At 62.6% G+C, this 26426-nt stretch overlaps 1 protein-coding gene across 7 annotated transcripts in view; it reads right to left on the minus strand.

The window, feature by feature from the left end:
• The window catches only part of SPTAN1 (spectrin alpha, non-erythrocytic 1), a 119844-nt gene that overhangs the window by 10003 nt on the left and 83415 nt on the right, over positions 1-26426 (minus strand). For 4 of the 7 annotated variants that reach the window (XM_076056041.1, XM_076056045.1, XM_076056044.1 and 1 more), the window contains 19 exons: positions 25476-25579; positions 25012-25174; positions 24340-24354; positions 22133-22264; positions 21843-21980; positions 21187-21291; positions 19372-19580; positions 18477-18597; positions 17348-17469; positions 16523-16655; positions 15365-15463; positions 14855-15014; positions 12962-13038; positions 11827-12036; positions 10677-10822; positions 5472-5622; positions 4384-4496; positions 3152-3169; positions 38-92 (listed from right to left, as the gene is read on the minus strand). In XM_076056041.1, the coding sequence (XP_075912156.1) occupies positions 38-92; positions 3152-3169; positions 4384-4496; positions 5472-5622; positions 10677-10822; positions 11827-12036; positions 12962-13038; positions 14855-15014; positions 15365-15463; positions 16523-16655; positions 17348-17469; positions 18477-18597; positions 19372-19580; positions 21187-21291; positions 21843-21980; positions 22133-22264; positions 24340-24354; positions 25012-25174; positions 25476-25579 (2271 nt within the window). The remainder of the gene's footprint in view (positions 1-37; positions 93-3151; positions 3170-4383; positions 4497-5471; positions 5623-10676; positions 10823-11826; positions 12037-12961; positions 13039-14854; positions 15015-15364; positions 15464-16522; positions 16656-17347; positions 17470-18476; positions 18598-19371; positions 19581-21186; positions 21292-21842; positions 21981-22132; positions 22265-24339; positions 24355-25011; positions 25175-25475; positions 25580-26426) is intronic. The other 3 variants (XM_076056043.1, XM_076056047.1, XM_076056046.1) reach the window with 1 other exon arrangement.

The following is a 26426-nucleotide window of genomic DNA, read 5'->3' on the forward strand; positions in this document are numbered from 1 at the left end:
ACCGTCAAACAACACACCCACACACGGACGTACGTACCTTAGTGGCCTCCAGCTGAGACTCCAGCGTGCCGGACTCCTCCACCATGCACGACCTGGGCACACGGCACGCTCGGTCAGTGTGGCAGCACACACGCCGGGGTCACACGGCACGCTGGGGGTCACACGGCACGCTGGGGTCACACGCCGGGGTCACACGGCACGCTGGGGGTCACACGGCCGCTGGGGTCACACAGCACGCTGGGGGTCACACGGCACGCTGGGGTCACACGGCACGCTGGGGTCACACGCCGGGGTCACACGGCACGCTGGGGGTCACACGACCGCTGGGGTCACACGGCACGCTGGGGGTCACACGGCACGCTGGGGTCTCACGGCACGCTGGGGTCACACGCTGGGGTCACACGGCACGCTGGGGTCACACGCTGGGGTCACATGGCACACTGGGGTCACACGGCACACTGGGGTCACACGCTGGGGTCACAAGGCACACTGGGGTCACACGCTGGGGTCACACGGCACACTGGGGTCACACGGCACACTGGGGTCACACGACACGCTGGGGTCACACGACACGCTGGGGTCACTCGCTGGGGTCACACGGCACGCTGGGGTCACACGCTGGGGTCACACGGCACGCTGGGGTCACACGGCACACTGGGGTCACACGCTGGGGTCACACGGCACGCTGGGGTCACACGGCACGCTGGGCTCATTCGCTGGGGTCACACGGCACGCTGGGGTCACATGCTGGGGTCACACGGCACGCTGGGGTCACACGGCACACTGGGGTCACACGGCACACACGGCACACTGGGGTCACACGGCACACACGGCACATGCACCGGGGACACACGGCACGCTGGGGTCACACGGCACGCTGGGGTCACACACTGGGGTCACACGGCACACTGGGGTCACATGCTGGGGTCACACGGCACACTGAGGTCACACGGCACGCTGGGGTCACACGGCACACACACACCTGGGACACACGGTACACACACACCGGGGACACACGGCACGGCACGCTGCACACCACACTCCTGGCCATGCTCTGGTCACCCAAGGGGTTAGTCCACCACACTCGTCACGTGGCGTGTGACACAACCAACAGCGCCCGCGACCGCCACCGAGCGAGCCACACTGGCGGCAGCCGGCCGAGCCCAGGGGTTAGCACACCGCGGTTAGTGACACCACGGACTCTCCATCCCCATGCAGCACCAGCAGCAGCAGCTACTACTGGTCGAGTTTGGCAGAGGGTTAAGGGGTTAGAGGAGGGCCCCGTGGGACTCATGCACCGCCAGGCTCCACCACACGGCAAACACGGGGGGGGAGGGGGGGGGGGCACGCCGTCCAACGGCCCCGCCACCACCATCACCACCACCACCACCACTACTACCGCCACCATCACCACCACCACTACCGCCGCCGCCCGGTAATGATTCGCAACTCTTTGCGTTGTGGTGTGGGCGCGCCTAGGCCGCTCAGAGGCTCTCGGCCTGCGGGGAGGGGTGGTGGTGGGGGGGGGGTCAGCGGCGGCGGTGGTGGCGGTAGTGGGGGTGGTGGTAGTGGGGGTGGCGGTAGTGGGGGTGGTAGTGGGGGGGGGTAGTGGGGGTGGGAGGTCAGCGGCGGCAACCTTCCGGCCAGATCGTCGCCCACTTCGTATTTAAGGACGCGAATGATGCGCCGGTACGCTATGCTGCGTGGCGCGCGCGCGGGGGGGGGCGATGGCGGGGACAAGCACAGCGAGGAGGAGGGGGACGAGGAGGAGGAGGAGGAGGAAGAGGGAGACAAGAGCAGAGTGAGACACGAACACCGACAGTACCACCGCCAGCGCCGGCACCGGCAGCGTCGGCACAGAGACAAACTCGGGGACATAAACTCGAGAAAACGGAGAAGCGTGAAACTAATTCAAGAGGAACGGAGAGGGAGGCACGGGGAGGCGAGGGGGGGGGGGGGCTTGCCCAGAGTGGCTGCCGTGGACACGCACGCGTGTGTGTGTGTACACGTGGGTGGACTGTGTGTGTGTGTACACGTGGGTGGACTGTGTGTGTGTGTGTACACGAGGGTGGACTGTGTGTGTGTGTGTGTACACGTGGGTGGACTGTGTGTGTGTACACGTGGGTGGACTGTGTGTGTGTGTACACGTGGGTGGACTGTGTGTGTGTGTGTACACGTGGGTGGACTGTGTGTGTGTGTGTGTACGCGTGGGTGGACTGTGTGTGTGTGTGTGTACACGTGGGTGGACTGTGTGTGTGTACACGTGGGTGGACTGTGTGTGTGTGTACACGTGGGTGGACTGTGTGTGTGTGTACACGTGGGTGGACTGTGTGTGTGTACACGTGGGTGGACTGTGTGTGTGTACACGTGGGTGGACTGTGTGTGTACACGTGGGTGGACTGTGTGTGTGTACACGTGGGTGGACTGTGTGTGTGTGTGTACGCGTGGGTGGACTGTGTGTACACGTGGGTGGACTGTGTGTGTGTGTGTGTACACGTGGGTGGACTGTGTGTGTGTGTACACGTGGGTGGACTGTGTGTGTGTGTACACGTGGGTGGACTGTGTGTGTGTGTGTACACGTGGGTGGACTGTGTGTGTGTACACGTGGGTGGACTGTGTGTGTACGCGTGTTTGGACTGTGTGTGTGTGTACACGCGTGGGTGGATTGTGTGTGTGTGTACGCGTGGGTGGATTGTGTGTGTGTGTATGCGTGAGTGGAGTGTGTGTGTACGCGTGGGTGGACTGTGTGTGTGTACGCGTGGGTGGACTGTGTGTGTGTACGCGTGGGTGGACTGTGTGTGTGTACGCGTGGGTGGACTGTGTGTGTGTGTACGCGTGGGTGGGCTGTGTGTGTGTACGCGTGGGTGGGCTGTGTGTGTGTACGCGTGGGTGGACTGTGTGTGTGTACGCGTGGGTGGACTGTGTGTGTGTACGCGTGGGTGGACTGTGTGTGTGTGTACGCGTGGGTGGGCTGTGTGTGTGTGTACGCGTGGGTGGGCTGTGTGTGTGTACATGCGTGGGTGGGCTGTGTGTGTGTGTACGCGTGGGTGGGCTGTGTGTGTGTACACGCGTGGGTGGGCTGTGCGCGCGTGTGGGCACACGCGAGCGTGTGTGGGCTGCGTGGCCGCGCGTGCGAGCGTGCGGTATTAACCCGTCCAGGAGGTAGGTCCTGTCCACCGGGGGCCCCGGCCATCGTCGCAGATTCGTCGGCGGCGGAGAGACGCCGCGACGAGGAGGCAGAAAACACGGACAACGGATTCGTAGTGGGGGGGGGGGCGGTGGTGTGTGGGGGGGGGGCACGCCAGAAATCACGATGAAGACCAATCGGATCGGACAGGAGGAGATGGAATGAGGCGAGGGAGGCGTGGGAAGAGAGAAGGAACAACACGGGCGACGTTAGCCTGCATCCACCACCACGGCGGCAATGGCGTTCGCTCACCCCCCCCTGGGGCGTTCGCTCACCCCCCCCCCCCCACCCCACCTCGCCCCTGTCTTGGCTCCACGACGCCGGCTCGGCCTCCGCCTCCCCTCCTCGGTTTCCCGCGCGCCGCGGATTCACCGCTCTCTCACCGTCGTCGATTTAGTCCAGCCGCCACGCGCACGTTCAACGCTCCTCCTGCTCCTCGTCCTCCCCCCCCCATCCTCCTCCACTCCCCCATTCTCCTCCCCCTCCTCCTACTCCCACCCCGCTCCTCCTGTGTGCGTGCCAAGCGAGCAGCTGGCCCGGGCGTGGTGTGGAGCGAGCGAGTGAATGAGCGAGCGCATGGCTGGGAGGATGAGGCTGGACCTGGTCTCGGTGAGCCATTGGTGGAAGGCGCTGGCGCGTGGTGAGCGAATGAGCCAGCGAGTGAGCCAGCGAGCGAGTGAGTCGGTGAGCGAGCGAGCAGCTGGGAGGGTGAGGCTGGACCTGGTCTCGGTGAGCTATTGATGGAAGGCGTTGGCGTGGCAAACGAGTGAGCGAGCAAGTGAGTGAGCCAGTGAGCGAGTCAGCGAGCGAGTGAGTGAGCCAGTGAACCAGTGAGTGAGTGAGCGAGCGAGTGAGTGAGCCAGTGAGCGATTGAGCGAGCGAGTGAGCGCATAGCTGGAGGGGGGGGGTTGGACCTGGTCTCGGTGAGCTACTGATGGAAGGCGTTGGCGTGGCGAACGAGTGAGCCAGTGAACCAGTGAGTGAGTGAGCGAGCGAGTGAGTGAGCCAGTGAGCGAGTGAGCGAGCGAGTGAGCGCATAGCTGGAGGGGGGGGGGGGGGGTTGGACCTGATCTTGGTGAGCTACTGATGGAAGGCGTTGGCGTGGCGAACGAGTGAGCGAGCGAGTGAGCCAGTGAGCGAGCGAGTGAATGAGCCAGTGAGCGAACAAGCGCATGGCTGGGAGGGTGAGGCTGGACCTGGTCTCGGTGAGCCACTGGTGGAAGGCATTGGCGTGCTGAGCGAACTCCTGCCGGAGTTTGTCGTTCTCCTCCTGGCGGCGCTGCTCCTTCTGCAGCTCCTGCTCGCGCTCCTGCACCACGCCGGGGGCGAAACGCACCGCGGGGGGGCTCGTCAGCACGTCACGCACAGTCGCACAGTCACACACCGTCACACACAGTCGCACACCGTCACACACCAGCACGCACACACCAACACGCACAGTGGCACACCGTCACACACCAACACGCACAGTCGCACACCGTCACACACCAACACGCACAGTCACACACCGTCACACACCAACACGTACAGTCGCACAGTCACACACCAACACGTACAGTCGCACAGTCACACACCAACACGCACAGTCACACACCAACACGCACAGTCGCACACCGTCACACACCAACACGTACAGTCGCACAGTCACACACCAACACATACAGTCGCACAGTCACACACCAACACGGACAGTCGCACACCGTCACACACCAACACGCAGTCACACACCGTCACACGCAGTCGCACAGTCACACACCAACACGCACAGTCGCACAGTCACACACCAACACGGACAGCCGCACACCGTCACACGCAGTCGCACACCGTCACACACCAACACGCACAGTCGCACGCAGTCTCATAGTCACACACCGTCACACGCAGTCGCACAGTCACACACCAACACGCACAGTCGCACAGTCACACACCAACACGGACAGCCGCACACCGTCACACGCAGTCGCACACCGTTACACACCAACACGGACAGTCGCGCAGTCACACACCAACACGGACAGTCACACACCAACACGCACAGTCGCACAGTCAAACACCAACACGCACAGTCACACACCGTCACACGCAGTCGCACACCGTCACACACCAACACGGACAGCCGCACAGTCACACACCAACACGCACAGTCGCACAGTCACACACCAACACGGACAGCCGCACACCGTCACAAGCAGTCGCACAGTCACACACCAACACGCACAGTCGCACACAGTCGGACACAGTCGCACGCAGTCGGACAGTCGGACGCGCGCGAGGTGCCCCGGACCTTCATGATCTTCTGCAGGTTCCGCCAGGTCTCCTCCAGGGCTTCCATGGTGAACCAGGTGTACGGGTTGGAGGAGACGCGGTGACCCTTGATCTGCCGGTCCAGCTCCCCCAGCTGCAGGAAGTCTGCCTCCGCATGGCTCAGGGACGCCCTGGGGTAGTCGGGGTCGTGGGGTCGCGGGGTCGTGGGGTCACGGGGTCGCAGGCGGAAGGGTCAGGGCAACGAGCGAGAAAAGAGAGGGTGTGAGTGAGTGTGTGTAAGAATGTGCGAGTGTGTGTGTGGTAGACAGGGTGTGTGTAAGCGCGTGTGAGTCTATGTGCGAGTGGTAGAGGGTGTGATGTGAGTGTGTGCATGGTAGAGAGGGTGTGAGTGTGTAAGAGTGTGCGAGTGCTAAAGAGGGTGTGAGTGTGTGTGTGTGTGGTAGAGGGTGTGTGTGTAAGAGTATGTGTGTGGTAGAAAGGGTGTGTGTGTGTGAGTCTATGTGTGAGTGGTAGAGAGGGTGTGTGTGTGTAAGTCTGAGTGGTTGAGGGGGTGTGAGTGTGTGTGTGGTAGAGAGGGTGTGTGTGTGTGGTAGAGAGGGTGTGTGTGTGTGGTAGAGGGGGTGTGAGTGTGTGTGTGGTAGAGAGAGTGTGTGTGTAAGTCTGTGTGAGTGGTAGAGAGGGTGTGAGTGTGTGTGTGGTAGAGAGGGTTTGAGTGTGTGTGTGGTAGAGAGGGTGTGTGAGTCTGTGTGAGTGGTAGAGAGGGTGTGAGTGTGTGTGTGGTAGAGAGGGTGTGAGTGTGTGTGTGGTAGAGAGGGTGTGTGTAAGTCTGTGTGAGTGGTAAAGAGGGTTGAGTGTATGTGTGTAAGAGCATGTGTGTGGTAGAGAGGGTGTGTGAGTGTGTGTGTAAGAGTATGTGTGTGTGTAAGTCTGTGTGAGTGGTAGAGATGGTGCGAGTGTGTGTGTCGTAGAGAGGGTGTGTGTGTAAGTCTGTGTGAGTGGTAGAGAGGGTGTGAGTGTGTGTGTTTAAGAGTATGTGTGTGGTAGAGAGGGTGTGTGTGTGTAAGTCTGTGTGAGTGGTAGAGATGGTGCGAGTGTGTGTGTGGTAGAGGGGGTGTGAGTGTGTGTGTGGTAGAGGGGGTGTGTGTGAGTGGTAGAGAGGGTGCGAGTGTGTGTGTGGTAGAGAGGGTGTGTAAGTCTGTGTGATTGATAGAGAGGGCGTGAATGTGTGTGTTTAAGAGTACGTGTGTAGTAGAGAGGGTGTGTGTGTAAGTCTGTGTGAGTGGTAGAGATGGTGCGAGTGTGTGTGTGTAAGAGTATGTGTGTGGTAGAGAGGGTCTGTGTGTGTAAGTCTCCTCGCGGTGCCGGACGGGCAACTCTGTCGTGGACAGCGCTGTGGGGGGAGTTCCAATTTTGATTGGCTCCTCCCCTCATGGCATATGTGTCCACCACAGGGGCTAAACGGGGGCTCTGGACGGGTGCGAGGGGCTGGTAACCCCTCCACCTTCAATTAATTACCACAAAACCACGAATTAAACTGAAATATGTAACTAAGCTTGTGCCGGAGGCCCCGGGGGCCCAGGCGTCTATGACGTCTCCTGGCCAAACCCCAATTGGCGGAGCCAGGAGATTGAATACCTACCCTCGGGGCTACTCCAGAAACAATGAAAAGCCACTACGGGTGGCCACGTGGAATGTTCGAACGCTCACTGCAGAGGAGAGGCTGCCACTCCTCTGTCGGGAGCTGGACCGGTACCGCCTGGATCTATGCGGCATTCAGGAGGTCCGGTGGACCGGCTCTGGCTCCTGCCACCATGAGGGGTGGACAGTCCTCTACTCGGGGCAGCAGACTGCCAAACAACAGGGTGTGGGTCTTCTTTTGAACAAAAGTATGAAGGGGGCGTGGGAGCGTGGCGGTGAGGTGTGGGAAGCTGTAAGCCCCAGGCTACTTTGGGCTCGCCTTCCCATCAACCGGAGGCGAGGAATGGTGGTCGTGGTTACTTATGCCCCCACCGAAGATGAACATCCGTGGAGGGATGCAGGCAAAGCCGATGAGTCAGATGCCTTCTATGACCTGTCACAGGTGCTGGCTAAAGTGGCCCCTTGGGATAGAGTCATCATGTTGGGTGACTTCAATGCCCGAGTTGGTCATGATACTGGCACCTGGTCTGGAGTGATTGGAGGGCATGGGCCAGATCAGCTCAATAACAACGGTAGGAGGCTGCTAGATTTTTGTGCAGCCCATGGGCTTGTAATTACCAACACGCTGTTCCGGCATCGGCGCATCCACACAACATCATGGATGCATGCCGGGTCCAAGCAAGAACATCTGCTGGACTACATAGTGACGGACCAGCGAATGCGAGCCCATGTCCTTGACACCAGGACCTACCGTGGAGCTGATCTGCCCTCTGACCATCGACTAGTCATCTGTAAGATGCGCCTGCCATTCTTCCACTCCGGTGGTGGGTGTACACCCAGGACCCCATTCCAACCTAAAGTGGCCTGGTCTCAGTTATCTGATGAAAGTTGCAAGCGAGAATTTCATCATCGCTTGCGGCTGGGATTGGCATCGTCCCCGACTCCTCCTGATGTCGAGGGTAAATGGCGAGGTTTAGGACTGACTCATGCAGCTGCAATGGCTGCTTTGGGTACGCGGTCCAGACCTCCCCAGACACCCTGGATGACAGAGGAGTTGTTCAGGATGGTTGAGAAAAAAAGCGACAGGCCCACTGTCATCGGCTACAGAATCCCACGTCAGAGAATGAGGAGGCTTACCGCAGCCTTCGCTCGGAGGTTCGGAGAGCCGTGAGGCGCTGCAAGGATGGGTGGTGGTCGCGGGTTGCTGAGGAGATGGAGTCTGCCTCAGTGGCCCGTTATCACAAATCTCTATTTAACTCCATCAAAAAAGTAACCTGCAGCGCCACACCTATTACCATCATTAGGGGAAAAAACGGTGATCCAATTTCCGACCCCCAGGAACAGGTTCGCAGATTTGCTGAGCATTTCTGTGAGGTCCTGGGGGAGGGAAAATCCCTCAGCCAGGAAAACATCGTGGCACAAAGTGAGGATGACCCTGCTGAGGCTGCGGTGCCTCAAATATTGGATGAAGTCACCCCCTGTGAGTGGCTGGCTGAGGTGCCATCTGCTGAGGATGTATTGAAGGCGATCCGGAGTCTGAGACCAGGAAAGGCAGCGGGCAGAGATGATCTCCCAAGGGAAATGCTGAGGGAGGGTGGCGTTTGTGCACAGACTGCCCTATATGACATCATAACAACAGTCTGGACCACTGGACGGGTTCCGCAGGATTGGAAGGATGCCCTGGTGGTCCCCCTTTTTAAGAAGGGGGACCGCACAGACTGTAACAACTACAGGGGCATCTCACTCCTCAGTGTGCCGGGAAAGGTCCTGGCAAGGATTATTCAGCATCGCCTTGCCAGGCACGCTGAGGAGAGGCTTGCGGAGCCCCAATGCGGTTTCAGGAAAGGGCGGTCCTGCACAGATGCCATATTTTCTGTCCGTCTGCTACAGCAGAGGTGTAGGGAATTCCAACAAGACCTACATCTCTGCTTTATTGACCTGGTCAAGGCCTATGATACCATCAGTAGGCCTGGGCTCTGGGTCGTTCTTCGTACTTTTGGAGTACCTGACCCTCTGCTCACGATCATTAAGGACCTTCATGATGGTGAGCGGGCCCGGGTAAAACTACGTGGCCGGGAGTCAGAGCCATTCCCTGTACACCTTGGGGTGCGACAGGGATGTCCTCTGGCTCCCACATTATTTAACATCTATTTTGACCACGTAGTTCGTGAAGCCTTCAATAGCTGTACCGCGGGAATCTCCATATGGTACAGATATAATGGGAGGCTAATCGATGCCCGGGTGCGGTCAAGGGATGGCTCCCTATTGCTCAACCACGTTATGTATGCTGATGACTTGGTAATAGCTGCTCAGTCAGAGGAGGAGTTGGAGACGCTGCTGCTGAGACTGGAGCGTGCCACTAAGAGGTGGGGCCTTACCATCAGCCCCACCAAAACTAAGCACCTGCCTGGGTATTTTGTACCATCGGGCACTTCACCCCCACAACTCCCAATCGGTGATGGGGCAGTTGTGGAGAGAGTGGAGAGTTTCCCATACCTGGGCAGTGTGCTTATGACTGGCTCCAGTTTAACAGCAGAGGTCTCACTCCGAATCAGTCGAGCGGCAATATCTTTTCATCGGTTGCGTAACGCTGTGTGGAAGCTACCTGGTCTGTCGCTCCGCACTAAGCTTCAGGTCTTCTCGGCCACGGTCATTCCCTCCCTTCTCTACGCTTGCGAAACGTGGACCCCCCTAATGGAACATCTTCGCCGGTTAGAAACATTTAGGCTGACCTGCCTACGATCCATCCTGGGTTTAACCAGACTAGATTGTGTGAGGAGCTCACAAATCCTTGAAAGATCTGGGCAGGGTCCCATCGGTGAGCTCCTCCGGCAGGCAAGGCTGTGATGGCTGGGTCATGTAGCCCGCATGCCCAGCCACCGCATGCCGAAACAGCTTTTGTTTGGCCGGATTGAGGGGGCTAAGCGGGCGCGGCACGGGCTAGAGAAAAGATGGAGTGATGTGGTACAGGAGGACGTGGAGCTGAGTGGACTTGCCGATGACTGGTACCAGCGGTGTCAAGATCGGCCTCTGTGGAGGAGGCTCGTGAAGGATGCTACTGGGCAGTTGGAGGCAGTCGCCCTCCAACAACAACGGAGGGCGGAGGAGCGACGCTCACAACAGCGAGCGGAGCGCCGGGTGGCTAAAGCACAGCAGGTTGGCACAGTAGGGGGCACAGGTGGTGCATCAGCCAGTCATCTCAGTCAGTCGACCCGTGGCACCTGGGTCTGCCCCGTGACCTCCTGCCAGCGGGCGTTCGACACTTCACGTGGCCTCAGGGTGCACATAGCCTGGCACAAGCGTCGTGGTGACGTCACCGCCACTTAGTGGCGAATGGCGGTTGTTGTTGTGTTGTTGTGAGTGTGTGTAAGTCTGTGTGAGTGGTAGAGAGGGTGTGAGTGTGTGTGTGGTAGAGAGGGTGTGTGTGTGAGTCTGTGTGAGTGGTAGAGAGGGTGTGTGTGTGTAAGAGTATGTGTGTGGTACAGGGGGTGCGTGTAAGAGTGTGTCCCCCCCCCCACCCGTGAGTCCCCCCCCCACCCGTGTGTCCCCCCACACCCATGCCCCCCGCCCCCCCCCCGCGGCTCACCTGAAGGCTTCGTGCGCCTCCCGCAAGGCGCGGATCTCCTCGAGCGAGTTGCAGCGCACGGGGTCCGTGAGGTCCTCCTCGGCGTTCTCGAACCAGCTGTTGAACGCCGACGCCTTCTTGGCGAAGGTGAGGAACAGGTCCTCCACCTGCCCCCCCGCACCACAACCGCCACCGCAATTACAATCACGACCACGATTACAATCGCGACCACGATTACAATCACGACCACGATTACAATCGCGACCACGATTACAATCGCGACCGCCGCCGCCATAGTCATCATCATCATCATAACCATCGCCACAACTCATCGCCACGATTACAATCGCCACCGCAACCACCGCACGCCACCACCGCCGTACAAGCACCACAATCGTCACCACAATCACAACCACCACAATCACAACCACCACAACAACCTTCACCACCACTAAAAACAAAGGACCCCCCCCCACCCCGACAAAGACTTTTACACTGTTGGGGCAAGTGCTGTTAAGCAAGCACCAAAGACAAAGACCCCCCGTATAGCCTTGACAGACCGTAGGGGCAAGTGCTGTTAGCGAGCACCTATGAAGGCCGGAACGGTACACGAGGGGGTGGGTGGCCAGCACCACGCCCGACCGCCTTTGTCTCCCCAGTGGCGACGTTTACTACACACACAACACCAGGTATTCATTTGAGGCCGAGCTGACCTAGGGGAGGCCCATGACCTGTTCAGATAATCGTCACTGGGTGTTGGCCGTGAGCGGCAATCGAACCCGGATTGACGGGTTCATAGCGCAGCGTAGCGCTAACCGCTACACTGTCGCTCCCCACATACACACACATGTACACACACACACGTACACACACACACATACACACCCGTACACACACACACGTACACATACACACCCGTACACACACACGTACACATACACACACGGGTTCATAGCGCAGCGTAGCGCTAACCGCTACACTGTCGCTCCCCACATACACACACACGTACACACACACACACATACACACCCGTACACACACACACGTACACATACACACACGGGTTTCATAGCGCAGCGTCGCGCTAACCGCTACACTGTCGCTCCCACCACCACCACCATCACCACCACCATCACCACCACCACCCACCCCCCCCGCCCCAGGACCGCACCTTGCGGTAGTGCAGCTGCGCCTCCAGCAGGCGCTGCTTGCGCGCCTGCGAGGCGGCGAGCAGCGAGTTCCAGCGGGTGATGAGGGCGGCGTGGCGCGCCTCGATGGCGCGCGCCTGCACGTGGCGCGCCGCCAGCAGCGTGTCCTTGAGCGCCGTGATGTTGGCGATGCCCTCCTGGTTGAACGCGTGGAGCCCCGCGTCGAACGTCTCCTGCGGGCGGCGGACGCGCGGGCACGGGTGAGGGCACGCGCAGACACGCGCAGATGTGCACAGGCACGGGGGATCGTCGCGCACAGACACGGGTGAGCACACACAGAGATGCACGCAGACACGGGTGAGCGCGTGCGCGCACACACAGACACGGGGGATCACACGCAGACATGGGGGGGGGGGTGGGCTCTTACACAGAGGACACCACGCACAACAACAAAACAGGCTTCACCGACTGTACGACTATTCTGGAACTCCGCAAGAAGCTCTGCTGGAGAGTTCTACTGTGGAGCTCTGCTCGAGGGCTCCACCACGGAGCTCCACTACAGGGCTCTGGCTGGAGGGCTTTACCGCGGGGGCCTCACAGCAGAGCTCCACGGCAGGGCTCTGCTGGAGGGCTCCAGGGCTTACCCGTCTCCTGCGCTGAAGCAGTGTCTACCGCGCAGCGCGAGGGGCATCAACACACAGGGGGGGCGTGTAAAGTGGGGGCGGCTCTTTAAACAGCACCGCACTCTCAACCCCCCCAGGCGGTCGTCGGGGGGGTCAGGGGTCGTCGGGGGGTAAGGGGTCATCGAGGGGGTCGTCGGAAGGTCGTCGAGGGGGTCGTCGAGGGGGTCGTCGAGGGGGTCGTCGGGGGGTCGTCGGGAGGTCGTCGAGGGGGTCGTCGGGAGGTCGTCGAGGGGGTCGTCGGGAGGGTCGTCGAGGGGGTCGTCGGAAGGTCGTCGAGGGGGTCGTCGGGAGGTCGTCGAGGGGGTCGTCGGGAGGTCGTCGAGGGGGTCGTCGGGAGGGTCGTCGAGGGGGTCGTCGAGGGGGTCGTCGAGGGGGTCGTCGGGAGGGTCGTCGAGGGGGTCGTCGAGGGGGTCGTCGAGGGGGTCGTCGAGGGGGTCGTCGAGGGGGTCGTCGAGGGGGTCGTCGGGGATGGCACCTGCTTGGTGAGCAGCGTCTGCACGGAGGAGAGGTCCCGGCCGTAGTCGTCTGTCTTCAGGCTGCTCTCCTTCTCGTCTGCAAGACGGCGCACACGCACAAGTCACTCGCTCAGTCACACGCACAAGACTCAGTCGCTCACTCGCTCAGTCACACGCACTGACCCAGCCACTTGCTCAGTCGCTCGCTCAGTCACACGCACAAGACTCAGTCGCTCACTCGCTCAGTCACACGCACCGACCCAGCCACACGCTCAGTCGCTCGCTCAGTCACACGCACAAGACTCAGTCGCTCGCTCAGCCACTCGCACCGACCCAGCCACACGCTCAGTCACTCGCTCAGTCACACGCACAAGACTCAGTCGCTCGCTCAGCCACTCACACCGACCCGGCCACACGCTCAGTCACTCGCTCAGTCACACGCACAAGACTCAGTCGCTCGCTCAGCCACTCGCACCGACCCAGCCACACGCTCAGTCACTCGCTCAGTCACACGCACAAGACTCAGTCGCTCGCTCAGCCACTCACACCGACCCGGCCACACGCTCAGTCACTCGCTCAGTCACACGCACAAGACTCAGTCGCTCACTCGCTCAGTCACACGCACTGACCCAGCCACTTGCTCAGTCACTCGCTCAGTCACACGCACAAGACTCAGTCGCTCACTCGCTCAGTCACACGCACTGACCCAGCCACTTGCTCAGTCGCTCGCTCAGTCACACGCACAAGACTCAGTCGCTCGCTCAGTCACTCGCTCAGTCACACGCACAAGACTCAGTCGCTCGCTCAGCCACTCGCACTGACCCAGCCACACGCTCAGTCACTTGCTCAGTCACACGCACAAGACTCAGTCGCTCGCTCAGCCACTCGCACTGACCCAGCCACACACTCAGTCACTTGCTCAGTCACATGCACAAGACTCAGTCGCTCGCTCAGCCACTCACACCGACCCGGCCACACGCTCAGTCACTCGCTCAGTCACACGCACAAGACTCAGTCGCTCGCTCAGCCACTCGCACCGACCCAGCCACACGCTCAGTCACTCGCTCAGTCACACGCACAAGACTCAGTCGCTCGCTCAGCCACTCACACCGACCCGGCCACACGCTCAGTCACTCGCTCAGTCACACGCACAAGACTCAGTCGCTCACTCGCTCAGTCACACTCACTGACCCAGCCACTTGCTCAGTCACTCGCTCAGTCACACGCACAAGACTCAGTCGCTCACTCGCTCAGTCACACGCACTGACCCAGCCACTTGCTCAGTCGCTCGCTCAGTCACACGCACAAGACTCAGTCGCTCGCTCAGTCACTCGCTCAGTCACACGCACAAGACTCAGTCGCTCGCTCAGCCACTCGCACTGACCCGGCCACACGCTCAGTCACTCGCTCAGTCACAAGCACAAGACTCAGTCGCTCGCTCAGCCACTCGCACTGACCCAGCCACACGCTCAGTCACTTGCTCAGTCACATGCACAACACTCAGTCGCTCGCTCAGCCACTCGCACCGATCCAGTCGCTCGCTCGCTCCCACCGACCCAGCCACTTGTTCGGTCACTCGCACCGATCCGGTTACTCACACCGATCCACCCAATCGCTCAGTCACTCGCTCCGATCCGGTCACTCGCTCGGTCGCTTGCACCGACCCAGCCACTCACTAAGTCACTGGCACTGCCCCAGCCACTTGCTTTGTCACTCGTAGCGACCCAGCACACACGGACGAGCGTATTTGTCTGTGTGTGCACGTGTGCGCGTGCATGCGTGCGTTTTCATGCACGTGCGTGTGCACGTGTGTGTGCGCGCATGTGTGTGCGAGTGCGCACGTGCATGAACGTGTGCACACGTGTGTGCACGTGCGTGTGTGTGCGCGAGCGTGGCGTCCCCGCGGCGCGCACCGATCCAGGACTCGACGACGTCGGCCTTCCAGTTGAACTGCAGGAAGGCCGAGTTCTCCTCCAGCTTGGCCTTGCGCGTCGCGGCCGCCGAGGCCAGGCCGTCCACGCGCTCCCGCAGGCCCCGCATGCGCTCGCCAATCACCTTCGTGTGGTGGTTGTTCTGTGGCGCAACCAACGGCACAACCGCTCGACCGCTCGCTCCACCGCACACACAACCACGTGCTCGCTCAACCGCTCGCTCGACCCCACGTTTGCTCGCTCGACCGCACACACAACCACGTGCTCGCTCAACCGCTCGCTCGACCCCACGTTTGCTCGCTCGACCGCACACACAACCACGTGCTCGCTCAACCGCTCGCTCGACCGCCCGCTCACACAGAGACAGCATCGTAAACAAGCACGCAGAGGAACACTGCGTGCACACAACCACCACCGCACAACCGCCACCGCACAACCGCCACAGCACAACCGCCACCGCACAACCGCCACCGCGCGTGCCGCGGGCCCCACCGTGCGGATGAGCTGGTCCCCGCTGGCGCAGACGTCGTTGACGCGGTCGCGGTGGACGGCAAAGTCCGTCTCAAACGCCTCGTGCTTCTTCAGCAGGCCCTGCGGGAGAGAGGGGGGGGGCGGAGAGTGAGGGGCACGCACGCACGCACGCGTCCGCTCGCTCGCCCCTCATCACTCTCCATGCCGCTCACTCACCCGCTCACTCGCTCACCCGACCACCCGCCCCGCCCGCTGCTCATTCACTCGCCCACCCGCTCAGCCGCTCGCTCGCCCGCCCGCCCACTCACTGCTCACTCGCTCACTCACCCGGCCGCCCACTGCTCACTCACTCGACCATCGCCTGCGTGTTCACTCACCCGCTCACCCTTTGTCACTCTCGAAGCCACTCACTCACCCGCTCACTGCTCACTCGCCCACCACTTACTCGCCCGCTCACCCCATCGGTCGTTCACTCACTCACCCGCTCAGCACCATCTCTCACTCATTCACACACCTGTAGCAACTGTAATTGAACAAAAATATCACCAACACCGCCAGCACGGACATAATCAGTCACCACCACCGCCGCACCAATACCCGCCATTCGCCACTAAGCGACGGTGACCTCACCACGGCGCCTGTGCCAAGCTAGGTGCACTTTGAGGCCACGTGAAGTGTCGTAAGGCTCGCCGGCAGGAGGTCACGGGACAGACCCAGGCGGTACCATGACCGGTAGATGCACCACCAACTGTACCCTCTACTCTGCCAACGTCCTGCATTTTAGCCCTCCGTTGTTGTTGAAGGGCGAATGCCTCCAACTGCCCAGTAGCAGCGTCCTTCACGAGCCTCTTCACCTCCACCACCGCCGCCGCCACCACCACCGCCACCGCCTCCATGACCGCCACCACCATAATAACCACCACCACCACGACCGCCACCATGACCACCACCACCACGACCAATCACCGCCAACACGACCACCACCGCCGCCACCGCCAACACGACCACCACCGCCGCCACCGCCAACACGACCACAACCACCACGACCGCCACCATGACCACCACGACCACAACCAATCACCGCCACGACCACCGCCGCCGCCAACACGACCACAACCACCACCGCCGCCGCCGCCGCCAACACGACCACGACCGCCACTGCCGGCGGCGGCTCCGCACCTGCACGGCGGCGAGCGTGTCTCCGTAGTCCTCGCTGCCGACCAGGTTGAGCTTCTCGTTGATCCAGGCCTCCTCCTCCTCCACGTTGGCCACGAACTGCTGGTAGTCGAGCGACTCCTCCAGCCGCTGGCCCCTGCGAGCGCGCACCGAGGCCCGTGAGCGCCTGCCCGAGCGCCGTCGCCAACGCACGTCTCCCCGTGTGTTCACCCCCCGTGCGTGTCGCCCGCCCCGCCGTGTCAACACCGTGTGTCGCCCCCACCCCCCCCCCCGTGCGTCCCTCCGTACATCTCCTCCTCGTGCGTCCTTCCCGCGTGTCCGCTCCCCACGTCTCCCCCCCCACGTCTCCCCTCCCCCCACCGTGTACCCTCCCCCCCACCGTGTACCCTCCCACCCACCGTGTACCCTCCCCCCCACCGTGTACCCTCCCATCCACCGTGTACCCTCCCACCCACCGTGTACCATCCCCCCCACCGTATACCCTCCCACCCACCGTGTACCCTCCCCCCCACCGTGTACCCTCCCCCCCACTCGCGTGTACCCTCCCCTCCACCGTGTACCATCCCCCCCACCGTGTACCCTCCCACCCACCGTGTACCCTCCCCCCCACCGTGTACCCTCCCCCCAACCGTGTACCCTCCCCCCCACCGTGTACCCTCCCCCCCACCGTGTACCCTCCCACCCACCGTGTACCCTCCCCCCCCCCCCGCGTGTCCCCACCCCCACGTCTCCCCGCACGCCCCCACCCCCCCCCTGCCCAGCCCACCCCCCCCTGCCCCCGTGTGCCCCCCCCCCGCCCACCCCCCCCCTGCCCCCGTGTGTCTCCACCTGGCCGTGGCGTGCTCCTTGAGCTCCCTCCAGTGCTCCCCGAACTGGCGCAGCCTCTGCTCGATCTCCCCCTTCCCGATGGTGTTCTCCGCCACCAGCTTCTTGCCCGACTCCTGCACCGCCTGGGGGCAGCAGCAGCAGCAGCAAGGGCAGCAGCAGTGGCAGGAGGGGCGGCGGCAGCAGTGGCAGCAGTGGCAGAAGGGGCAGCAGTGGCAGCAGTGGCAGGAGGGGCGGCGGCAGCAGTGGCAGGAGGGGCAGCAGCAGCAGCAATGGCAGGAGGGGTGGCGGCAGCAGTGGCAGCAGTGGCAGGAGGGGCAGCAGCAGCAGCAATGGCAGGAGGGGCAGCAGCAGTGGCGGCAGGAGGGGCAGCAGCAATGGCAGGAGGGGTGGCGGCAGCAGTGGCAGCAGTGGCAGGAGGGGCAGCAGCAGCAGCAATGGCAGGAGGGGCAGCAGCAGTGGCGGCGGCAGCAGCAAGGGCAGCAGCGTCGCTCGTGAGATGGCGCAGCGGGGGAGGGGGGGGCATCTTCGCCACGCCCATCGGACACCAGCATGGCGGTGGTGTGCGGGGATGGTACCCGGAGTGCATGGGGGCGGTACGTGGGTGGGGGGGGCAGTACATGGGTGGGGGGGGGGCGGTACGTGGGTGGGGGGGGGTGGTACGTGGGTGGGGGGGGGGGGTGGTACGTGGGTGGGGGGGGGCGGTACGTGGGTGGGGGGGGCAGTACATGGGTGGGGGGGGTGGTACATGGGTGGGGGGGGCGGCACGTGGGTGGGGTGGGGGGGGTACCTGGATGGCGGGGAGCGGTACGTGGGTGGGGGGGGGGGGAGCAGTACGTGGGTGTGGTGGGGGGGTACGTGGGTGGGGGGGTACGTGGGTGGCGGGGGTACGTGGGTGTGGTGGGGGGGTACGTGGGTGTGGTGGGGGGGTACCTGGATGGCGGGGAGCGGTACGTGGGTGTGGTGGGGAGTTACGTGGGTGTGGTGGTGGGAGGGTACGTGGGTGTGGTGGGGGGGGGGTACCTGGATGGCGGGGAGCGGTACGTGGGTGTGGTGGGGAGCGGTACGTGGGTGTGGTGGTGGGGGGGTACGTGGGTGTGGTGGGGGGGTACGTGGGTGTGGTGGGGGGTACCTGGATGGCAGGCTCGTGGGCCGCCAGCTCTGCCTCCAGCCGCTTGTGTTTCTTGCGCAGGTTCTGCACCCCCGTGAGGTCTCGGCCGTAGTCCTCGGAGCCCACCAGCAGCTTCTTCTCTCTACAAAGACGAAGGGGGTTGGGGGGGGGGCGGTGCAAGGTGGGGGGCGAGGGGCCACGCACACGGGGGAGAAGGGACGGTCGGGTCAGTACACAGCAGCAGCAGCAGCACACTAGGACAGACGCAAAGGTAAAGATCGCTGCTAGCAGGAGGTCACGGGACAGACCCTGCAGGTGCCGTGGGTGTCGACCGACTGAGATCACCGGCAGATGCATCACCTGTGCCCCCTACTGTGCCAGGCTAGGTGCATGAGCTCACGGGACAGACCCTGCAGGTGCCGTGGGTCGGCCGCCTGAGATCACCGGCAGATGCACCACCTGTGCCACCCACTGTGCCAGGCTAGGTGCAGGAGATCACGGGACAGACCCTGCAGGTGCCGTGGGTGTCGACTGACTGAGATGACCGGCAGATGCACCACCTGTGCCACCCACTGTGCCAGGCTAGGTGCAGGAGATCACGGGACAGACCCTGCAGGTGCCGTGGGTCGACCGACTGATATGACCGCTAAGATGCACCACCAGCTGTACCCCCCCTACTGTGCCAACAGACACAGACAAAGGTCCCCACCCGTATAGCCTTCGACGCGCTGTCGGGGCAAGCGCTGTAAGCGCGCGCAGACACAACAACGACTACAAGTCCATCCAACCGCTCCCCCCCCACCCAAAACTAACCCGCGACCCTCCTGTGCACACCAGGGCGAGGGAGACAACGCCTTCTTAGCCACCCAGCCCTTCCCCCCGCCACCGCTACCCCACCCTCTCCGGCGGCGCTCACTTGATCCAGGACTCCTCGTCGTCGAGGTCGCGGAAGAACTGGTGCAGGCGGTGCGACTCGCCGAGGCGCGCCTGCCGGGCGCGCGCCGCTTCCACCACGCGGCCGAAGCGGTCGTTGACGGCGTCGCGCTTGGCCCGCACGGCCGCCGGGTCGAACGCGTCGCTCGCCATCAGGCTCTCGGCCTGCGAGTTCAGGTCCTTGAGCCGGTCCTGGGGAGGAAGGGACGGGGGTCGGGGGGTCGGGGGGGGTCGACGGGGGTCACGCGGCCGTGGAGTCTCGCGGCGACGCGGGGATTCGGCGCCGTGGATCGGTGGTGTGCCACGGAGGAGCCGTGTGTTGTGGTGGTGGTTGCACTGTGTGTGTGTAGGAGCCGTGTGTTGTGGTGGCGGTTGTGCTGTGTGTGTGTAGGAGCCGTGGTTGTTGTGGTGGCGGTTGCGCTGTGTGTGTGTGTAGAAGCCGTGGTGGTTGTGCTGTGTGTGTGTAGAAGCCGTGGTTGTGGTGGCGGTTGTGCTGTGTGTGTGTGTAGAAGCCGTGGTTGTGGTGGTTGTGCTGTGTGTGTGTAGGAGCTGTGGTTGTTGTGGTGGTTGTGCTGTGTGTGTGTAGGAGCCGTGTGTTGTGGTGGCGGTTGCGCTGTGTGTGTGTAGGAGCCGTGGTTGTGGTGGTTGTGCTGTGTGTGTGTAGGAGCCATGGTTGTGGTGGTCATGATCTGTGTGTGTGTGGAGGAGCCGTGGTTGTGGTGGTTGTGCTGTGTGTGTGTAGGAGCCGTGGTTGTGGTGGCGGTTGCGCTGTGTGTGTGTGTAGGAGCCGTGGTTGTGGTGGCGGTTGCGCTGCGAGTGGAGTAGCCGTGGTGGTCATGATCTGTGTGTGTGTGTGGAAGAGCCGTGGTTGTGGTGGTTGTGCTGTGTGTGTGTGTAGGAGCCGTGGTTGTTGTGGTGGTTGTGCTGTGTGTGTAGGAGCCGTGGTTGTGGTGGTTGTGATCTGTGTGTGTGTGTGTGTGGAGGAGCCGTGGTTGTGGTGGTTGTGGTGGTTGTGCTGTGTGTGTGTAGGAGCCGTGGTTGTTGCGATGGTTGTGCTGTGTGTGTGTAGGAGCCGTGGTTGTTGTGGTGGTTGTGCTGTGTGTGTGTAAGAGCCGTGGTTGTTGCGATGGTTGTGCTGTGTGTGTGTAGGAGCCGTGGTTGTTGCGATGGTTGTGCTGTGTGTGTGTAGGAGCCGTGGTGGTTGTGGTGGTTGTGCTGTGTGTGTGTAGGAGCCGTGGTTGTTGTGATGGTTGTGCTGTGTGTGTAGGAGCCGTGTGTTGTGGTGGCGGTTGCGCTGTGTGTGTGTGTAGGAGCCGTGGTTGTGGTGGTTGTGCTGTGTGTATGTAGGAGCCGTGGTTGTTGTGATGGTTGTGCTGTGTGTGTGTAGGAGCCGTGGTTGTTGTGATGGTTGTGCTGTGTGTGTGGAGGAGCCGTGGTTGTTGTGACGGTTGTGCTGTGTGTGTGTAGGAGCCGTGGTTGTTGCGATGGTTGTGCTGTGTGTGTGTAGGAGCCGTGGTTCTTGTGATGGTTGTGCTGTGTGTGTGTAGGAGCCGTGGTTGTTGTGACGGTTGTGCTGTGTGTGTGTAGGAGCCGTGGTTGTTGCGATGGTTGTGCTGTGTGTGTGTAGGAGCCGTGGTTCTTGTGATGGTTGTGCTGTGTGTGTGTAGGAGCCGTGGTTGTTGTGATGGTTGTGCTGTGTGTGTGTGTAGGAGCCGTGGTTCTTGTGATGGTTGTGCTGTGTGTGTGTAGGAGCCGTGGCTGCGGTGGCTGCGGTGGTTGTGCCGTGCCAACACCGCACCCCGTGTGCCGAGATGTCCGTGTCCAGCAGCTGGTGCTTCTTCAGCAGGTTGTTCACGGACGCCAGGTCCTTCCCATAATCCTCGGAGGCGAGCAGCGCCTCCACCTGCACCAAGCGGAAAGGAAGGGGGGGGGGGCAGCAGCAACAGCGTCACCAGGTGGGGGTGGTGAGGGTAGTGGTGGGGGTGGTGAGGGTGGTGAGGGTGGTGGGGGTGGTGGTGAGGGTGGTGAGGGTGTTGGGGGTGGTGGTGAGGGTGGTGGGGGTGGTGGGGGTGGTGGGGGTGGTGAGGGTGGTGGGGGTGGTGGGGGTGGTGGGGGTGGTGGAGGCGGTGAGAGGGGTGGGGGCAGTGAGGGTGGTGGGGCGGTGGGGACGGTAGCGGTGGTGGTGAGGACGGTGGCGGTGGAGTCTGTGGTGGAGGAGGCGATGGCGGTGGAGGCGATGGGGTGGAGGCGGCGGTGGTGGTGGAGGCGGTAGTGGAGGAGACGGCGGTGGTGGAGACGGCGGTGGTGGAGGCGGCGGTGGTGGGCGGTGGAGTCTGTGGTGTGGTGGCGGTGGAGGCGGTAGTGGAGGAGGCGGCGGTGGTGAAAGCGATGGAGGCGCGGTGGAGTCTGTGGGCCGGTGGCTCCGATGAGGGTTGGGGGGGGGGGGGGCAGCACCTCCGAGAGCCAGAAGTCAAAGTCCTTGATGCCGGTGTTGAAGTTCTGCTGCCGGTTGGCCTCCTTGAGCTTCTGGCTCTTCTCGGAGGACTTGCGCACCAGGTAGTCCCACTGCTCCGTCAGCGTCTTCATGCGCATCTACCCGAGCACACGGCAACGTAGTCACGGCGACGTGGTCGGCGTGGTCGCCGTCGCCGCGGCGACCTGGTCACCGCGTCGACGACGCCACGGCAAACTTCGCCGAAACTGCTCCCCCCTGCCTCCTCCCTCTCCTCTCCGGCCCCCCTCACCTGCACGGCGTCCTCGCTGCCAGCGCAGCCGCCGTGGCCGATGAGCGACTTGCCGGTCTCCACGACGCCGCGGATCCGGTCGGCGTTGGCCTGCAGCTCCGCCTCGAACGCCTGGTGCTTCTGGTGCTTGCTCTGATGGGGGGAGGGGCGGGGGGGGGGCACGGGGGGCAGGGGTGGAGGGCGGCGGTCACGCCGAGAAAGGAGACGCGGTCAGCCACGGCACAGCACACGCCCTCGCTCGACCACAACGCTCCCCGCACCGCTCGGCGCGCTCCACACCGCTCAGCACCGCTCACCACACTCCACACCGCTCACCACGCTCCACACCGCTCACTATGCTCACCACGCTTCACACCGCTCACCACGCTCCACACCGCTCACCACGCTCCACACCGCTCACCACGCTCTACACCGCTCACCACGCTCCACACCGCATCCACGCTCACCACGCTTCACACCACTCACCACGCTCACCACGCTCACCACCGCTCACTCCACTCCACACCGCTCACCACGCTCCACACCGCTCACCACGCTCACCACACTCCACACCGCTCACCACGCTCCACACCGCTCACCACGCTCCACACCACGCTCACCACGCCCCACACCACGCCCACCACGCTCACCACGCTCCACGTCGCTCACCACGCTCAGTACCGCTCACCACGCTCCACACCGCTCACTCCGCTCCACACCGCTCACCATGCCCCACACCGCTCACCACGCTCCACGCCGCTCACCACGCCCCACACCGCTCACCACACCGCTCACCACGCTCCACATCGCTCACCATGCTCCACCCCGCTCACCACGCTCCACACCGCTCACCACCGCTCACCACGCTCCACACCGCTCACCACACCGGCCCAGGTTGGAGATGCCCTCTCAAGTGTCTCAATGGGAGAGCCTGAGGCTCATCGAGCCAGACTGGGGGCCTTCCGAAGAACCAAAAGGTTTTTTGCTTCACAAGCCCGCGGGGCTCAGGGGAAATGCCCGAGGCTCACAGAGCCAAGCGAAGGCATTTCTGCTGAGCACGAAGGCGGTGAGAACGTGGCAACCGGTAGAGCTCACGGCAGCCCCACCACGGCACCGACCCACACCCCTCACGAGCGATGGAACCGGCTGTGAACACCAGGTTAGAAATGGACCGTACCACCACAGACTAGAGATGGGGGACAGCTGTGAACACCAGGTTAGACGTGGACCGTACCAACACAGCGTCAAGAGATGGTGGGTGGTGGGTGAGCTGTGAACACCACGTTAGATGTGGACCGTACCAACACAGAGACTAGAGATGGTGGATGAGCTGTGAACACCACGTTAGATGTGGATCGTACCAACACAGAGACTGGAGATGGGGGGAGAGCTGTGAACACCAGGTTAGACGTGGACCGTACCAACACAGCGTCAAGAGATGGGGGAGGGCTGTGAACACCAGGTTAGACGTGGACCGTACCAACACAGCGTCAAGAGATGGGGGAGGGCTGTGAACACCACGTTAGACGTGGACCGTACCAACACAGCGTCAAGAGATGGAGAAGGGCTGTCAACACCACGTTAGATGTGGACCGTACCAACACAGAGACTGGAGATGGCGGGAGAGCTGTGAACACCAGGTAAGAGGTGGACCCGCACCACCACAGCGGCAAAACATGGGGGAGAGCTGTGAACACCAGGTTAGGCATGGACCGTACCAACACAGAGGCTAGAGATGGGGGGAGAGCTGTGAGCACCAGGTTAGACGTGGACCATACCACCACAACGTCTGGAAATTGGGGGGTGGAGCGGAGGGTGACGTGAGCCAGGTGGGTGGAGGTGGGTGGGGGTTAGGAGGGACCGATGGCACCAGCGAGGAGAGGAATGAGGACAGTCGCGCCCCTTCCCCTCCCAGACGGGAAGCCGGGGAAACCTCGGGGAGGGGAGGGGGGGCACAAGCAGCCCCGTCGCCCGGCACCACGCGGGGAAAGTGGCAAACGCCCGAGATTCAAATTCCGCGTTGCCCTCCCGCGTGGTCGGGGGGGTGGGGGGGGGGGAGAGGTGGGGTTTGTCTGGGAGGGGAGCAGCACCACGAGCCCGCGAGACCCCCACACCCGACGGGCGCATGCAGAGACGGTGGAACGGATGGGTGGAGGGAGGGGAGAGAGAGAGAGCGAGAGGACGGCTACGGCGGAACGCACGACACGCGGCTAACCGCGGCAACTTACCAGCAACTTGGACAGCTGCCAGCCGCGCGGGGAGAAAGGAGACAGAGAGAGTTAAACAGTCGGCGCGGAGCGCAACGCCGCGGTTTTCCTGCCCCAGCCACCCCACCCATCACCCCCCCCCGCCCGCCCGGCCGCTCTTCCTCACGGCGCCACGACTCCGATTGGCGTGAGCGCAACTCTCCGTGCGTGCTTCTCCGCGCGCACTCCTCGGCTTTTATTCTGCAGTCTTCATCAGCGGCCGCCATCAACTCCCCCCACCCTCCCCCCCCCCCCCGCAACAAACGCAGCCGACGGCCATCACTGGGCGGCGACCCCCGACCAGTGACCCCGGCCCGTGACCCCGTGACCTGGCCTGTGACTCCAGGCCACGACCCATGACCCAGGTCCGCGACCCCGTGACCCGGCCTGTGACTCCAGGCCACGACCCAGGCCCGTAACCCCAGCCCGCGACCCCGTGACCCGGCCTGTGACTCCAGGCCACGACCCATGACCCAGGTCCGCGACCCCGTGACCCAACCTGTGACTCCAGGCCACGACCCAGGCCCGTAACCCCAGCCCGCGACCCCGTGACCCGGCCCGTGACTCCAGCCCATGACCGTGCCCATGACCCAGGTCCACGACCCCGTGACCCGGCCTGTGACTCCAGCCCACGACCGTGGCCTCGGCGCTCACCTGGATGTTGGTGGGGTCCTTGTAGGACTCGTCGGTGGCCGTCTGCAGCTTCTCGCTGATCCACGCCTCGATCTCGTCCACGTCGCGGCTGAACTGCTGCAGGTTCTGCGACTCGCCCAGCTTCGAGCGCTTGTCGATCATCTGCGCCTTCAGCCGCCGCCACCTGCGGGCGCGGGCACGGCCAAATGTGGGCACGGACGCACGGACACGGACGGACACGGACGCGCTTGGACGCCAAGAACCACGGACGTCTTTCGCCACCGAATGGCGGCGGCGTCACTGCGATGGACGTTGAGGGGGACGTTGAGGGGGACCACGTGAAGTCGTTAAGGGTTCCCCTCGCCGCTGCCAGGAAGTGACGGGGCGGACCCAGGTTCCATCGGGTACAACCGGGATGACCGACGCACACACGCGCTGACGCACACGCGCGGACGCAGACGCCCCCGCCGCCCCCCCCAACTCACCGGTCGAGCACCTCGTCACGCCGGTGTCCGATCTCGCCCTTGGCGTAGTGATCCGACGAGATCAGCTCATCGGCAAACGACTGCAGCGCGGCGATCTTCTCCTCCTGCATCGACGCGCGCGAACACACGTGAACACACACGTGAACACCCACACACGGACACACACGTGAACACACACGTGAATGCACACGTGAACACCCACACGCGAACACGCGCGAACACACACGTGAACACACGCGAACACACGCGAACACACACGCGAACACACACGCGAACACACACGTGAACACACGCGAACACACACGCGAACACACACACGCGAACACACACGTGAACACACACACGCAAACACGGGTGAACACACGCGAACACACACGTGAACACCCACACGCAAACACGGGTGAACACACGCGAACACACGCGAACACACGCGAACACACAAACGTGAACACACACACGTGAACACACGCGAACACACAAACGTGAACACACACACACGAACACACGTGAACACACACACACACGAACACACGCGAACACACACACACAAACACACGAACAAAGACAAAGATCCCCCGTGTAGTCTTAACAGACTGTTGGGGCAAGTGCTGTTAGCGAGCACCTATGAAGGCTGGCACGGCACACGAGGAGGTGGGTGGCCAACACCACGCCCGGCCGCCTTTGTCTCCCCAGCGACGATGTTTACTACACACCGCACCAGGTACTCATTTGAGGCCGAGTCGACCTAAAGCAGTCCCGGGACCGGTTCAGATAATCGTCACCGATGTTGGCCGTGAGCGGGAATCGAACCCGGGTCGCCAGGTTCGTAGCGCAGCGTAGCGCTAACCCCCCCTACACCACCGCTCCCCGCACGCGAACCCACATGCACCCGCGCAGCCAATTAAAAAGACACCGCCTCTAGGCCGTAGACAACGCCGCACAGCGTACGGG

This window comes from Petromyzon marinus, chromosome 74, assembly GCF_048934315.1.
Source record: "Petromyzon marinus isolate PM22_M1 ecotype Great Lakes invasive population chromosome 74, UKy_Petmar_22M1.pri1.0, whole genome shotgun sequence".
Lineage (NCBI taxonomy): Eukaryota > Metazoa > Chordata > Hyperoartia > Petromyzontiformes > Petromyzontidae > Petromyzon > Petromyzon marinus.